This window comes from Mirounga angustirostris, unplaced genomic scaffold (genome assembly GCF_029215605.1).
Source record: "Mirounga angustirostris isolate CCGP_5_RB_7025 unplaced genomic scaffold, mMirAng1.0.hap1 SCAF_1, whole genome shotgun sequence".
In the NCBI taxonomy this organism is placed as follows: domain Eukaryota; kingdom Metazoa; phylum Chordata; class Mammalia; order Carnivora; family Phocidae; genus Mirounga; species Mirounga angustirostris.
Window position 1 is genome coordinate 72241836 of NW_026991709.1, and position 15007 is coordinate 72256842.

At 51.6% G+C, this 15007-nt stretch overlaps 1 protein-coding gene and 1 long non-coding RNA gene across 2 annotated transcripts; one reads left to right on the forward strand and one right to left on the reverse strand.

The window, feature by feature from the left end:
- Positions 1-6304: 6304 nt before the first annotated feature.
- FAM43A (family with sequence similarity 43 member A) lies at positions 6305-9530 on the reverse strand. The gene is made up of 2 exons (XM_064578930.1): positions 9392-9530; positions 6305-8870 (listed from the first exon to the last, which is right to left on the reverse strand). Exon 2 carries the CDS (start codon positions 8573-8575, stop codon positions 7265-7267), a length of 1311 nt encoding a protein of 436 aa, XP_064435000.1. The 5' UTR covers positions 8576-8870; positions 9392-9530; the 3' UTR covers positions 6305-7264.
- Positions 9402-10174, forward strand: LOC135362634 (uncharacterized). Its single transcript, XR_010407564.1, has 3 exons — positions 9402-9537; positions 9738-9828; positions 10017-10174. It is a non-coding gene; the product is annotated as an uncharacterized LOC135362634 (long non-coding RNA).
- The last annotated feature ends 4833 nt before the right edge of the window (positions 10175-15007 follow it).

A 15007-nucleotide genomic window follows, 5' to 3' on the forward strand; every position in this document is an offset into this window, starting at 1 on the left:
ACTCCGTCTTATTCCCAAACTTGCTGCAAGTGGGTCCTGGTCTCCATCGTTAGGAGAACAAACACCCTTCTGTCAGGTGCCTTCATGGCCTTTGATCAGATGCCTGGGCTCTGCCAAGTTTCTCTTGATAGTGGCTGGGTTGCTTCCAAACTTAACTGATTTCAGCCCAAAAGATACAGGGAAAAGAGTATAGGACTTGGAGTCAGCAGACCTGAATTCTGGCCCCACCTTGCTGAGTGATCAATTTTAGGCAAGTCCTTTTATGGTCCCTTACCTGGCCTTAACCTGGTCCTTAGATTCAATGTGGGTCCCCATTTCAGGACCCACTGTAGCCTCCAAGCTTTGAGGTAGTGAAAGGGCTGCCTAACAAGCAAGTCCTGCTCTGGCTTGGTCAAGAACACCTCCACATTAAACTCCGGTGGGGGGATCCATGCCACAGGGGGTCCCAAAGATAAGCCCTGGTCCCCAGAGCCCTGGGTCAGAGGTTTCTTCTATTCTGTCCCACTAGGGGAGGGAGGAAGGCAGAAACACACTTGAACTTAACCTTTGCTCCTTCTTCAATTTGGAACATTAATGCTAAAATCTTGCTATTATATAATCCAACACATCCATTTTACTCATGAGGATCCTGAGGCCAGAGCGGGGGGATAAGTGACTTGATTAGGTTAATGCAGAGGGAGGGGGAAGTGCCTTGATTAGGTTAATGCAGAGGGATTCCAGGTCACTTCAAGGCCTGCATCCAAGGCCCTTCCTGAAGGCTTTCTGCCACACCACATTATCTGAGCTTTCATTTGACTCAAATTAGAGGGACTGGGGCCATAACCTTGGAACAGAGATGAGCAGGAACGAGACTCCCAACTCCATCCAGAGCCATTTCCAAATAAACCATCTTTCTCCAAACCAAAATCAACCCTCCCTAGGAAGGTCAGGGAAGTTCCAAGGAAACTCTTGGGAATTGAATCTACTCATGTAGAGACGAGGAGTCAGCTGAACCCCAATCTTCCCTCCTTCCAAAACATATGTCCTCAAAACCTTGAGGAGCGCCTGGGTGGCTCAGTCAGTTAAGCATCTGACTCTTGATTTCAGCTCAGGTCATAATCTCAGGGTCATGATCTCAGGGCCATGAGACTGAGCCCTGCCTCAGGTTCCTTGCTGGGCCTGGAACCTGCTTAAGATTCTCTCTTTCCCTCTCCCTCTGCCTCTCCCTCCCACCTCGAGCTCTCTCTCTCTCTTAAAACAAAAAAAGAACAACAACAAAAAAAAAAACACAAAAAAATACCTTGACTCCTCCATCCAGGTAATGCCCTTGAGCTTTATCAGACCTATTCTCCTAACCTGAAGTAGAATCACTCCTTTACTCCTCCCCTAGTGTTTCCTGAGTACCAACTAGGTGCAAGGCTCTGTGTTAAGTTTGGTGAATCAGAGATGCCTGAGGTCCTTGGAGTATTCAGCCAACCAGGAATGATACGGATGATTAATAATCATGATGCAATGGGAAGAGCTCCCCCACCCTCAAACTAGACCTGCTCTTCTAGGGTGAGATCTTGCCAGACCAGATCTCAGGGGAGAAGCAAGAGGAGGCCAGGTTTCTCTGGGGGCCGCCACCCCACCACCAGGAGCATTCTTGCCAGGAAGACATCACCTGCCCTTTCTACCTCCAGCAGCAGGCAGCTAGTAGATATTCATTCCCACTTGGTGGCAGGAGTGGCATGCTTAGGAATGGCATGACAAGTGTTTATCATCAAGCATCTACCATGCATGAAATGTAGAGGTACCAAAGAAAGGGGGATCAAAAAAAAATTCAACTGCCAGTTTCTGCCATCCCAAAGCTAAAAATCTGGTTATAAGCCATAAGAATGGGAGGAATGTGAAAAGAGCATGGGTTTCAGAGTTCAGACCCTTGGGTCTTGGTCCCTCCTGTGTAACCTTGAGCATGACATCACCCCTCTGTGGTTCAGTTTGTTCATCTGTAAATGGGGGACAGGGCCAAAGCATGCCCAGGGATTGCAGGATTGGTGCTGACTGATGAGTGTGTGTTTGATTTGTTTGTCCCTTCAAGTTTGGGCTTTCTTTTCTTCTAGGTTTGATTTAAGGTCTGAGTTAGGCTTGTGGGAAGGAGGAGAAATAAAGAGAGGATCAGGCGGGAAGCTGGGCAATCAGAGAGGCCAGAGGGAAATGATGCCTTTCAGGAGGAAATGGGATGGGACCGAGATGAAGAGGGCATGCAGAAGAGGAGGCTGTCAGAAGGGCCACCCTCTGTGGGGGTTAGAAACACGGACTCTTCCTGGTGCCACTGAACAGACCTAGAGAGGGGAAGGAATGGGCGCTAAGTTCTAAGGCCACCTAGCCATTCAAGCCACCAACATGATGGTTATTCAGAGCTGCTCAAAGTGGGTCACCTCCTAGCAGGTCATAGGGGGCTGGCCCCCAGCAGCCGGTGGCCTCGGATGAGCCAGCAGGAGCAGGAAAGGCCCCAGCTGACAATAAAGCCAGATTTAGATGTGGCCATGTGCAGGAAAACCTGGTGCCCGGGGTCCAGAGTGCCCTGACCCCACGGCCTCCTGGCCCTCCAGGGAGCCCGGAGTCGTTTCCCACGTGTCAGACGTGGCTCCCAGGTGCCCGGGGTGTACACACTTCTCACTCTGTCGTGCATCACTTGCCAGCAGATGCGAGGACCACTGATGCGTACCACTTGGAGGAAAGGGTTCTGCTTATTATATTATTAAATCCTGCTAGAAATGAGGGCAACTTGCTCCTAATAGAACTTTTATGTTTCTCGTGATCCTTGGTGGACTCCCATGAGGTTTTTCCATCTCCAGTGTGGTGCCAGGGGTGGGTCCTACCAGCCGGTTCTCTCTCCTTTCAAGAGCAGGGCCCTTAAAAGCAGCTCTGTCGGGCGCCTGGGTGGCTCAGTTGGTTAAGCGACTGCCTTCGGCTCAGGTCATGATCCTGGAGTCCCGGGATCGAGTCCTGCATCGGGCTCCCTGCTTGGCAGGGAGTCTGCTTCTCCCCCTGACCCTCCTCCTTCTCATGCTCTCTGTCTCTCATTCTCTCTGTCTCAAATAAATAAATAAAATCTTAAAAAAAAAAAAAAAGCAGCTCTGTCTCTGGGAGGGAATTGTGCTTTCTCAGTCTAACAGAAGCTTTCTAATTTGTCTAAAATCTGTTCTGCTGACTCTGGGGGCAGTGAGTGGGAGGTTTGCTTTAGGGAGGAGCATGCAAGTGCGTGGAGCGGGTGTTCTCTGCAACTGTTAAGTGTTGAGAATGTCTGTAATACTACTGTTTATTTTATACTGTCCTACCTTTCCCTCGCTCCCCATCAACACACACCACAAATGGTACAAGCGAACGTGGGAGGATGTTTTTGCGGTTGATGAAACGCCCCCTCCGTGGACTCGCGCTGCCACTGGCAAGACCTCTCTTGCCGCCGGAAGTCACTTCATTTTTCACGCAGTCAATGGTGCATTGTTGGACCCAGAGTATTACTTAGGCTGGGGAAGAATGTGGAAAGTGTCTCACTGCATTTAAAGTACCATCAGGTTACGCAAAGGAGAAACATGAACCTCACCTCGCAAGAAGGAAAAACTAGACGTGATGAGTAAACCAGACCTCAGGTGCTCCCTGGAAGGTGTGTTTCATCTAAGTACTTAGTTTTGCTTTGGGCACACCACTCTTATCCCTCCGAATGTCAGGAGCAAATTAGTGTTCAGTATTTGTTTTTTTCTCATTCAAACTTCTCTTTTTACACTAGTGATATCATCCCTGGAAGACTGAGATGTAAGAAGAGGTGAATCATGTATCACCTTCGCATCTCTTCTAGAATTACATCAGCCGGAGGGCTATGGGGTGCAGTGGGGATAAAAGCCAAAAAGTAGAGGGGAGGAAGGAGGAAAGGGGAGGGCACCAGGAGTGAGGGAGGGAACTGGTCCTTTTGCAGTCTGCTTATTTTCTTCTTCCTCCCTCCTCAACCCCTAAGCCCCCCTTCCCTATTTATAAATCAGATAACTGGAAAAATCAGACTTTAAAGAGACAGTTGCCTTACATTTATTGATGGTGTTGGTTTAAATGTCATTTGTCTGAACTTTCTGACCAATCATCACACCCCCATCAGTCACAGAGAAAAGCCAACTTTGGCATTGTCACTAGACCATTAACTGGTTAAGAATGAAGACACATAGGGGCAACTAGGTGGTTCAGTCGGTTAAGTGCCCAGCTCTTGATTTCAGCTCACATCATGATCTCAGGGCCGTGAGATCGAGTCCTGCATCAGGCTCCGCGCTCAGTGGGGAGTCTGCTTGAGATTCTCTCTCCCTCTCCGTCTGCCCCTCCCCCACACACACACACTCTCTCTCTCTCTCAAATAAACCTTTAAAAAAAAAAAAAGAATGAAGACACAGGGACCCTGCCCCACCACCAAGTATTAACCATGTAATTTTCACCCTCTTCAATGCTCTTATCAGGGGCGCCTGGGTGGCTCAGTCATTAAGCGTCTGCCTTCAGCTTGGGTCATGATCCCAGGGTCCTGGGATGGAGCCCCGCATCGGGCTCCCTGCTCGGCAGGAAGCCTGCTTCTCCCTCTCCCACTCCTCCTGCTTGTGTTCCCTCTCTCGCTGTGTCTCTCTCTGTCAAATAAATAAATAAAATCCTTAAAAAAATAATAATGTTCTTATCAGTTTCAAAGAGCAGAGGAACTTGGCAATGTGTGAAAATAATTTCAAGTGTGAAATCCAGTCACGTAAGATAGTGATGGGCCACACAGCCGGCTGCCAGTCCAGTGAGAGCTCTATGGAAGGCATGTAGTGTGAGTATCTGGGGAGGGGAGGATCTGACTCTCCTGACCTCTCTCTACCTAGGGGTTTTAAATTTCATGCAATGATGTGTATCTGAGGTATTTGGAGAGAGGGGTAGGGACTCTCAACCAAACCAAAACAGATATATATAACAGATTCAAAGGCCTGGACCTTGTGCTAATGCCCTTAAGAAGCGATCCTGAGGGGCGCTTGGGTGGCTCAGTCATTAAGCGTCTGCCTTCGGCTCAGGTCATGATCTCAGGGTCCTGGGATCGAGCCCCACATCGGGCTCCCTGCTCGGCGGGAAGCCTGCTTCTCCTTCTCCCACTCCCCCTGCTTGTGTTCCCTCTCTCGCTGTGTCTCTCTCTGGCAAATAAATAAATAAAATCTTAAAAAAAAAAAGTGGTTCTGAGTATTTTTTAGTTATTTCCCATCCACCCTTTGCTTTTTGTTTCTAAAGCTAATCTTATGCCCAAACCACTCCTGTTGATTAGGAAAAAAATCTTTCACCCTCCCTCTATGGTTCCAACAAATTCCAGACTCCTCAGGATCTGTGGGTCTAGCTGCCCAAAACATAATTATGATGAAAACAAAGCAGAGTGGCCTCAGGACAGCAGGGAAGGCCAGAAGTGGGATCATTTCTGCAACACAGGAAATGGAGCCCAAAGGGGCAAAGGGAAAAAAATAATTTGAGGAAGGCACAGTTTTGGCAACGTCTTATTACAACTTCCAGCTGATCGGGTGTAGCCAAACCAGAGACATCTGTTTGGAGTTTACAACAGAAACAAGCTCACAGAAAGCCTGAAAACCCTGAGACAAACACACACACACACACACACACACACACACAGACCAAGCTCTAACAATTCTCATCTGCCTTGACCTCCAAACCATTCCCCCACTGGGTCACTCTGGGTTGTAGAAGGGAAGGAAATAGGTTCTTCCGCTGGCCTCCCCACCCGCCCCACCTGCGCCATGACTCATTCAGGCCATGATCAGAACTTACCAACCTTCCTCTCTCCTTGATTTTCCTCCAGGAAAAACAGAGATGGCCCCACTACTCACAGAGCCCCAGGTACACTTTCTTTAGGTCTCTGGTTGATCTTTAAAGCCCTTTGAGCTGTTTGTAAGGGAAAAGGTGAACCCCACAGAAGAAGGTGGTAAAACCCCAGAAGACCTTGAAAGTCATTCCTCCCTAAATCACCTCACAAGTCTGGGAGTGAGGAACAAACCTCAGCCTGTATCTCCAAGAATTAACTCTGAGAGACCAGAAAAAGTCCACACCCCCACAGTTTACTGCAGGAAGAATATGGGAGGATACACTCAAAGAGAAGCTGAGCGCTGGCCCCAGCCATGGCGACAAAAGCCCCAGACTATGCAGAGCGGGTTCTCCTGGAATCACCTGCGAGCACTGCAAAGGCCGAACCCTGTCCTACCGCACCCTCACACCGATGGCCAGGCCCTCTTCCAGCCCCATGGCCCCCAGCATTTTCAGCAGCACTTCCAGACGCTCACCTGTTCCGTGAATTGTCCTCTTTATTCTCTCCCCACTGGCGTACAAACAGAACCAGAGCAGTGCTACTCTTAGAAAATAACAAAATGTTTTATACACATTTCTGTATGTACAACTGAACAACATTTTACATGTCCCTTTTGCACAGCAAAAGATAAAAACATTTAACTCCGAGAACACAGTTATGTACAAAAAAAAATGTCAAAAATACTTCACAACAGTGCAAATACGTTACACAGTATCATGGAGGGAGATCGTTTGAGCAGGAGGGAGGTGTGTGTGTTTTTAAAGGAAAACTCCTTTTTTAAAGATACTAGATGTCTTTAACTGTAAACAAAATGCAACTTTTTTTCATTTCCCCCCCACCACCACCACCACCCCCAAACAGTTATTTGAGGAATTTGGCAGAATTTCAAGGGTCTGAGTCTGAGGTAAACAACCCAAGCTCTCGCACCAAAAAGACTGGGGGCAAGGAGGTGGCATTTCAGCCTCGAACGTTGTGAGAGCAGGAAAAAAAAAATGTTTTTTAATGACAAGTCAGTGACAGCGCTAGGCGGCTCCCTGTTATTGGGTCTGTCAGGGGAGGAAATTAACCCCTCCTCCTCAGGCCCCAGCTGCCCCACAAACAGGAAACTGGCCGGCAGACAGGCATCCCTGGCCGGTAGGACTTGGCTAACCAGCGGGCCCTTCCCTCACCACCCCCACCCCCGGCCCCCAGGGCCCTGCCTCTCTCTCCCTCCGTGCACTTTGCCCCCTCGCACATCTCCACGCGCAACCTGAGCCCCGCTTCTAACAGAGCCAAATGTGCTGCAGGAGAGGGCCAGGGTAACTCTGGGCCTCAAGTGTCCCGTTTCCCCTTTCCTGGGGGCGGGCGGGGAAGGCAGGAGAAGGGGGCTGTCCAAAAGACGGGTGGGGAGTCACGGCGGGGCGCCAGGGGCGCGCGCAGGGGGCTGCTGAGGTCTCAACCCGAGTGGGGCTCCTCTGGGTTGGCGCCGTCAGTAGGGCCCGACCGGTCCCCGGCGGTGGCAGAGGTGGCGTCCGGGCCCCCGCCTTCGATGGAGCTCTCGCTGCCGGTGCTCTCGCCGGACAGCAGGCGCGTCACCCGCAGGTCGGCCTGCAGGCTGCGCACGTCGTTGCCGAAGCTGAGCTCTCCCAGGTCGTTAATAAGCTGGGACAGCTCGGCCTTCATGTCGGAGGCGCTGCCCAGCAGCAGAGGCGACGGCCCAGCCCCAGGGCCCAGGGAGACCCCGCCGCCCCCTAGCGCCTCCTCGCGGCCACTCTCCAGCGTGTCCAGCAAGTCCCCGCATTCCAAGTGCATAGCCACCACCAGCGCCCGCTGCGCCTTGGCCTCTTCCACTGCCGGGTGTCCGTCCTCAGCACCGTCCTCGTCCTCCTCCTCCTCCTCCTCCTCGTCCTCCTCCTCCTCCTCCTCCTCCAGGCAGCCCTCCGTGTGCTCCTCTTCCTCTTCCTCCTGCAGCTCCTGCTCCTGCTGTTCGCCGAGCAAGTCCTCGGTGATGGAGCCCAGCTTGGGCGCGCTGCGGCTGCGTTCCACCGGTGGCTTGTAGCAGCAGGGTCCGTGCAGGAGCAGCTTGCGCAGCGGCACTAGCGGGATGGTGTGCGCGCCCACCAGCTCCTGCTGCTGGTGACGCGCATCGTCCCTCCGCTTGAGCCGTTTAAATTCCGCCAGTGCGTTGGCCGACGTCTGGTACAACAGCAGGGCCATGGCCTGCGCTTTCTCGGGCTTGGACACCAGCACCGCGTGGCAGCGCAGCATTACCGCCTTGTGCTTGAGCTCGTGCCGGTATACCCAGGCGAAGACCTTGGGCAGCCGCGCGTCTGCCACGCAATAGGTAACGCGGTGCAGCAGGTAGAGGTGGCCCGGGCGGCGCAGCGCGCGCTCCTCGGCGTGCACCATGCGGATACCCTGCGCACTCACAGTCAGCTTCATCTTGGTGCCCTGACGACCCGCCTCGCTCTTGCTCCAGATCTTGCCCACCGCTAGGTCAGTGCAGCCGTCGCCGCGCGCCTGGATGGTGGTGGCATTGCCCAAGTAGAGCACGGTGTAAGTGGGGTCCTCGCTGGTGATGTGCAGCTTCTTGCGCTTGGAGCGGAACATGCTGCCCACCCGGCTGAGCGCGCCTTCGGGGCACGCCCGCGCCAGCGAGCTGAGCGCCGAGTAGTGCAGGCTCACCGCGTAGCCCTTGGGCTTGGACGCCTGCCGTGGCGGCGCCTCGGCCAGCAGCTCGAACTTGTGCTTCTTCCACGGCAGCATCTCCGGAGGGCGCCCCCGCGCAGCTGGGCGGCGGCGGCGGAGCGCGGGGTACAAGACCCGCTGAGCCACCCGCCCCGGCCGGGCTCGGCCCGGGCAAGGCAGAAAAATAAAACTCTGCTGGGAGTGGCCCAGTGGTAGAGAGGGGGTTAGGGAGTATCGTGCTCAGGGACCCCGCCGAAGGGGGTACGGGTACAAATTTTAAAAGAGACGAAAATATTCAGCTGCGAGGGGGCGGAGGGAGGAGGAAAGCGCGCACAGATTTACCCCAGCCAGGACAAGGACGAGGGCAAAGAGTCTTAGGCAAACAAAATGAGAGAAAGACGAAATCAGAGTGGAACGTTAAAAAGAGATGCGCGCGCGCAAACAGAGGGTGCCCCAGCCAAAGCAGCCGGGACGGGGCGAGAATATGCAGGAACTCCTCGGTGAACCTGGAAAGGCCCACCGCCCTCGCTCTCTCTCTCTCACACACACACACAAACACACACTCCCCAGGACTGGGACCAGAAACCGCGGAAACTCGATAGCGAGTGTGCCCAGCGGCCAGTACTCCCCGCCCCCAAGGGGTGTTGGAGCCCGAGAGCCCCTCGGCTGGGCTGGTCCCAGAATGCGCGGCTTGCCGGGAGTGCAGTCAGATGCTGCCCCGGCTGGCCGCGGCGGGCCCGGCGCAGCACTCCGCCTGTGGCTCACTGCATCTTCGCCCCGGCCCGACGCGGGGACTCAGGCTCGGCGGGCTCACTGTCCCGGCTGGCTCGGCCGGGGCAGCGCGGGGCGCCGAGGGTGGGGCGCGCGCATGGTTGGCTCCGGGACGGTCGCTACCTCATTTCTTCCCTCCGGGGGTGTCCGACTCCGCTCCCGAGGTCCCCGAGGTCTGCTGCGGGCCCTGGCGGCGCGCCCGTCCCGTGCTGCGAGCGGTAACTGGCTCGCCAGCCTCACATCCTTGCGGTCCGGGAGCAAGATCTCGGGTAAATATAGGCCGGCGCGAACCATTCGCTGCTCGGGGACAGGGGAGGAGCCGAGAAGAGGATGCGTTTCGGGCTCGGACGCCCGGCGGGTCCCTGGTCTCTTAAAGGGACCTAGTTGCAGCCATTTGTCGAGGGAAAGGGGAAACTAGTCCAATCCCGCAATTACATCTCAAATTTACCAGCATCTCATTTATCTACAGGTATCGCCAAGACCCGGGGTTACCCCTTGGGAAAAGCAACTTGAATTCTGACACTCCACCCTCGGGCTGAATTGCAACTCACTAAATAAATGTACGTCTACATCGGAACTTCTGGGGAAGTGGTAGAACGTGGGATTTAGACTAATTTACTGTGTAAAAAGGTTGGGGAAATAGTGGTTCTTTCCATGTGTGACAGATCTCTGAGAATGACTGGGTGCTGTTTAAATTTTTTTTTTCACAGTTGTTTTTTTTTTTTTTTTTTTTTTTTTTTCATTAAAGGTAATAGAAGCAAGGAAAACAGCGAGACTTCTCTTTTAGGATCTGGGAGCCCTTTCTCCACAGACAAGCAGATAGTGAGAAGTGAGATGAACATAATGCGGTGATTGGAGTGAACAATATGGTATATAGCCCATAAATAAAGTGCTTCCTGCGCCTAATCCCTAGCAGTAGCCCCTCCTGCTCTCAGGCCTCAGAGAAGAGTTTTCTGAGACCCATACAATTTCTAAGTAACGCTTATGTGTGGTTAGAACTCATTTTATTTTGGCAGGTCAGTCATTCAGTTTTATTACATCATTGACACATTTTGGATAAGAATTCCTAGTAAAAATCCAAATGACCTTTTTTTATTTCACTGTCTAATAATGCTCAGCCACCATCCACTAGGAATGACAATCACATTATTATGCTTTTCGCCTATGCTGACTGACTGAACAGTGTAGCTTCAGTCATCTGACCAGCTTGACCCTTGGCTGATAACTCATTTCTGGACCCTCAAAACAACCTGCTTGCCTCTATGGTCTGCTCAGTCAAAGCAAAAAAAAACCTTCAAGCTGGAATGTGTGATAAATGTCCAGATGATCCTGCATCAAACTCCCAAGTTCATCCTGGAGGAGGAGAGTGGACCCCTTTACTCCACAGGCCCCATCCACTGGGGATCTTGGGTATCTTTGGCTTCCATGCCAAAACCACTGATTTCAGAACCACCACCGTAGCCCCTCCTGGAAATTCTCTGGAGAACTACCTTTGCTAACTTTTAACCTTTCTCTGAAATTTAAATAACCTTTTCTGAATTCTAACCCAATTTTCTCAGACTCGTTGGTGCTGAGTTTCAATGTAACTTTTCTGAGTACTTTTTGGTGCCAGGCCCTGAGCCAGGAGCAGACCCAGTTCCTATCTCCAAGGAGCTCCCAGTCCAATGAAGGATGTAAATTGCACCCAGCTCTGGGCTTCCACTGAAACTAGGAGAGCACCCTGTGTCCCCCAGTGCCTGGTACACAAATAGACACCACTTGATTGTTGAATTAATGAATGAGACATGCATGTGAATGGGAAGACAGAGCTACGTGCCCTGAGAAAGACCCAAAGTACTATGAGAAGCTGGAAGAAGAGAAGGTTCGTTTTGAGTAGGAAAATCAGAAAAGGCTCCACAGAAGGTGATGTCTGAAGAATGAGCAGGCTTTCTCCAAGCAGGGAAGAACTAAAGGGCTTTCAGGACATAGAGGACAGCAGAATTATAGGACACGAAAATGCATGCACACGTGCAGATTGGGATGGAGTTTAATGATTATAACAATGAGAGTAGAAAGTTTCCCGATGGTGCTTTTTGGGCCCCCCTAGTATCTGAGAGAAGGAATGGCCTTTTTACGGCTGACTCTTGCCCCAGGGTTTCATTAGACCAGAGCTGTGATGCCTTACCCCCCAGCTGCACTAATGGGCTAAAGGAGGGATATCAGGCCTTGTGCTGGAATGAACTAGTCAGGACTATAATAAGCCATTTAAGCCAAAGTGAACTCCTCTTCTGCTCAACTTTCTGGAAAATCTTGTGGTGGCAATCAGGTAGACTGTATTGCTCCAAACCGAAAAGTCTGGTAAAAAAACATACCAGATTAACCTGTGTTAAGTGACCATTAGCTGGTCCATAATCTCGAAGTCTAAACTCTACAATAGTAGATGTCATGTTCAAGCAGGTACCATTTCCAAGTTGCTTGGAGGTCCAAGGCTCAGAAGGGTTTGGGGAAGACAAGGAAGGACCAGTGGTGGGAGCCAAGGCTGGTCTCAGCTTCTGCAAGGGCACCGCCTCGGGCATCACACGGTAGGTAGCAGGGAGAGCCGTAGACCACAATGGCAGGGAGGAGTCCACTGGCAGGCCCAGCTTCTCCGAGGCAGCGAGGGCATCAGTTCTGGGTGCGGAGGCCCATAGAGCTGCTCCTGTGGAATGGTCTCCGCCACGCCTGGACTACCTTCTCCATAATTTGTTTTCAACCTCGGGAGGACAGAAAGGTTCTAGGCAAATGTGAGCACTCTGACGTGTGAGTCAGTATCTGCGCTGGTGCTCACAGACCCAGGAGGAGGAGGACCAGGCTGTCTCTTGCCAGCCTGGACCTGGGGCCTGGAGCTGGGCCTGGGCCTGGGCTGGCCTCTGGGGCCGGCCTCACCTCGTCACAGCTGAGGCTGAGTTTCTTCAGCCGGGAAAACTGGTGGCACCATTTATGAGCCCACACCACGGACCTGAGACACAGGGCAGTTCCGGAACAACATGAGCCAAGGCAGTTGGGGACCAGGTCAGAAACTGCATCAGACCGTAGGCTTTTTCGTGTGATGCTGCCCCATCTACTGGTGGCATGCAGAAGTGCCATTCGGTGGGCTGGTTTCCCAGAACAGCGTAAGGCAGTGGTTGAATCCACACACAGCCAGGACACAGCGGGCAAGAAACCCGGCCTCTGACTTCACATCTGAGAGTCAGCCTCTGAGCTCACAGAAAGCGTCCAGGCCGGCTTTCCCCCACCTTATTTCTTGCATCATGATCCTCCCTCTCGGGCCTCCTCCCCCAACACTCCACGGAATGCGTGTTAGCTTCAGAGACAACCAATGACTAATCTGGGATCCTCAAAGTCATTCGATAAACATTTGCTGTGAGTCTATGGTGGATGTGATGTAGTTGCTGGGGATACGATATTAAAGCAGACAGACAGGTCTTTGCCCTCATGGGATTTATATCCTACAGGGAGGCAGAGAATAAGCAAACAAATAATAAAATCTCAAATAGTGGGAAGTCTCAACACACACACAAAAGCAGGGCTAAGAGCAGAAGGTGGGTGGTCAGGGAAGGTGTCTCTGAGCAGAGATCTCAAGGAGGTGGAGTCAGGCATGCAGGAACATTCTAGCCTGTGCTGACCAGTAAGGAAGTCACAAGCCACGTGTCACTGTTGAGCACTTGAAATCTAGTTGGTCCAAACCAAGGTGTGATGCAGGTGTGAAATACACACTGGATTTCCAGGACTTTGAAAAAGAAGAATGAAAATATCTCAATCGGGGCGCCTGGGTGGCTCAGTTGGTTAAGCAACTGCCTTCCGCTCAGGTCATGATCCTGGAGTCCCTGGATCGAGTCCCGCATCGGGCTCCCTGCTCGGCAGGGAGTCTGCTTCTCCCTCTGACCCTCCCCCCTCTCATGTGCTCTCTCTCATTCTCTCTCTCTCTCAAATAAATAAATAAAATCTTTAAAAAAAAAAAAAGAAAATATCTCAATCATCTTATAATAATTATATATGGAATGATAATATTTTGGCTATGTTGAGTTAAGTAGACTATATTATTAAAATTAATTTGGCCACATTTCTTAAATGTGGGTACTAGAACACTCACAATTATAGGTCTGGATAGCACTGTGCGAGGCTAACATGCAGGCCTGAAGGTGGGAATGAGCTCAGGGGGTTCAAGGACTCTCCAGCTTAAAAAATCCTACTGTGGGGCGCCTGGGTGGCTCAGTTGGTTGGGCGACTGCCTTCGGCTCAGGTCATGATCCTGGAGTCCCGGGATCGAGTCCCACATCGGGCTCCCTGCTCAGCAGGGAGTCTGCTTCTCCTTCTGACCCTCCTTTCTCTCATGCTCTCTGTCTCTCATTCTCTCTCTCTCAAATAAATAAAAAGAAAAAAAATCCTACTGTGTGATGACAGCCTCTGGCTCTTTAGCCCTCCTCATTTCTAACTCCTATTATATCAACTCTTTCACCTCCTCAAGACCTCCAGGATTGACATCAACATCCGTCACAGAGTGAACTCACCCACTGGCTGCAGCAGGAGCCCCTGGGCCAATTTCTGGATCCCTTAAATCAGGATCTCCGCTGAAACTCCTCCGTGGTTGAATACATCCTGAAGTTCGGGGAGCCCTGCCCTGGCCCACTTCATTCCTCCCACTATCAATTCCTTCCTAGCCTCTTATCCTTCCCCTCTACCCCTCCCAAGGCTCCTTCAAAGTGGGGGTGGGGGCCTCAAAAACAGTATGCTAAGTGAGAGAAGCCAAACATAAAAGGTCACATGTCATTGGCGTCCATTCATATGAACTATAAGGAATAGGTGAATATGAAGTTACAGAGCACAGATGGGTGGTTATCAGGGGTTGGAGAGAGAGAAGAATGGGGACCAACTGCTTAATGGATATGGGGCTTCCTTTTTTTTTTTTTTAAGATTTTTATTTATTTATTTGAGACAGAGAGAATGAGAGACAGAGAGCATGAGAGGGAGGAGGGTCAGAGGGAGAAGCAGACTCCCCGCCGAGCAGGGAGCCCGACGCGGGACTCGATCCAGGGACTCCAGGATCATGACCTGAGCCGAAGGCAGTCGCTTAACCAACTGAGCCACCCAGGCGCCCCCATATGGGGCTTCCTTTTGGGGTGATGAAAATGCTTTGGAACTACATAGAAGTGGTTGTTGCACAACATTGTGAACACACTAAATATCGCTTCATTGTTGACCTCAAAATGGTTAATTTTATGGTATATGCATCTCAACTCGACTTTTTTTTTTTAAGTGGAAGAAGGAGGCAGAGAGAGGGTCAGAGTGATGTGATGTGAGAGGGACCCAACCCTCCCCTGATGGCTTTGGAGATGGAGGGAGGGGCTACACACCAAAGAATGCAGGCAGCCTCTAGAAACTGGAAAAAGCCAGGACAAATTCTCCCACAGAGTGTCCACGAAGGAGATCCCGTGACACCTCAATTCTGGCCCGGTGAGACCTGTGTTGGACTTCTAGCCTGCAGAACTGTAAGTTTCTGTTGACTTATGACCAAGTTTATGGTAATTTCTTACAGCAGCAGAACACCTTCCAGCCAGCCATCTCCTCTCTTCTGATTCCATTTCCTCACCCACTCGCCTCAGTGAGAACCCGCAGTCCTCACCACTCTTCCAAAGCTGCCCATTCCCCAGCAGAGCCAAGCACAGGACCTAGAGCTTCCTCAAGAAAACCAAGGCAGTCAGAGCAATGTTAACTGTGTGC

Excerpts from the sequence above, each read along its gene's own strand:
- FAM43A (XM_064578930.1), bottom strand. The coding sequence starts at position 8,575 with ATGCTGCCGTGGAAGAAGCACAAGTTCGAGCTGCTGGCCGAGGCGCCG.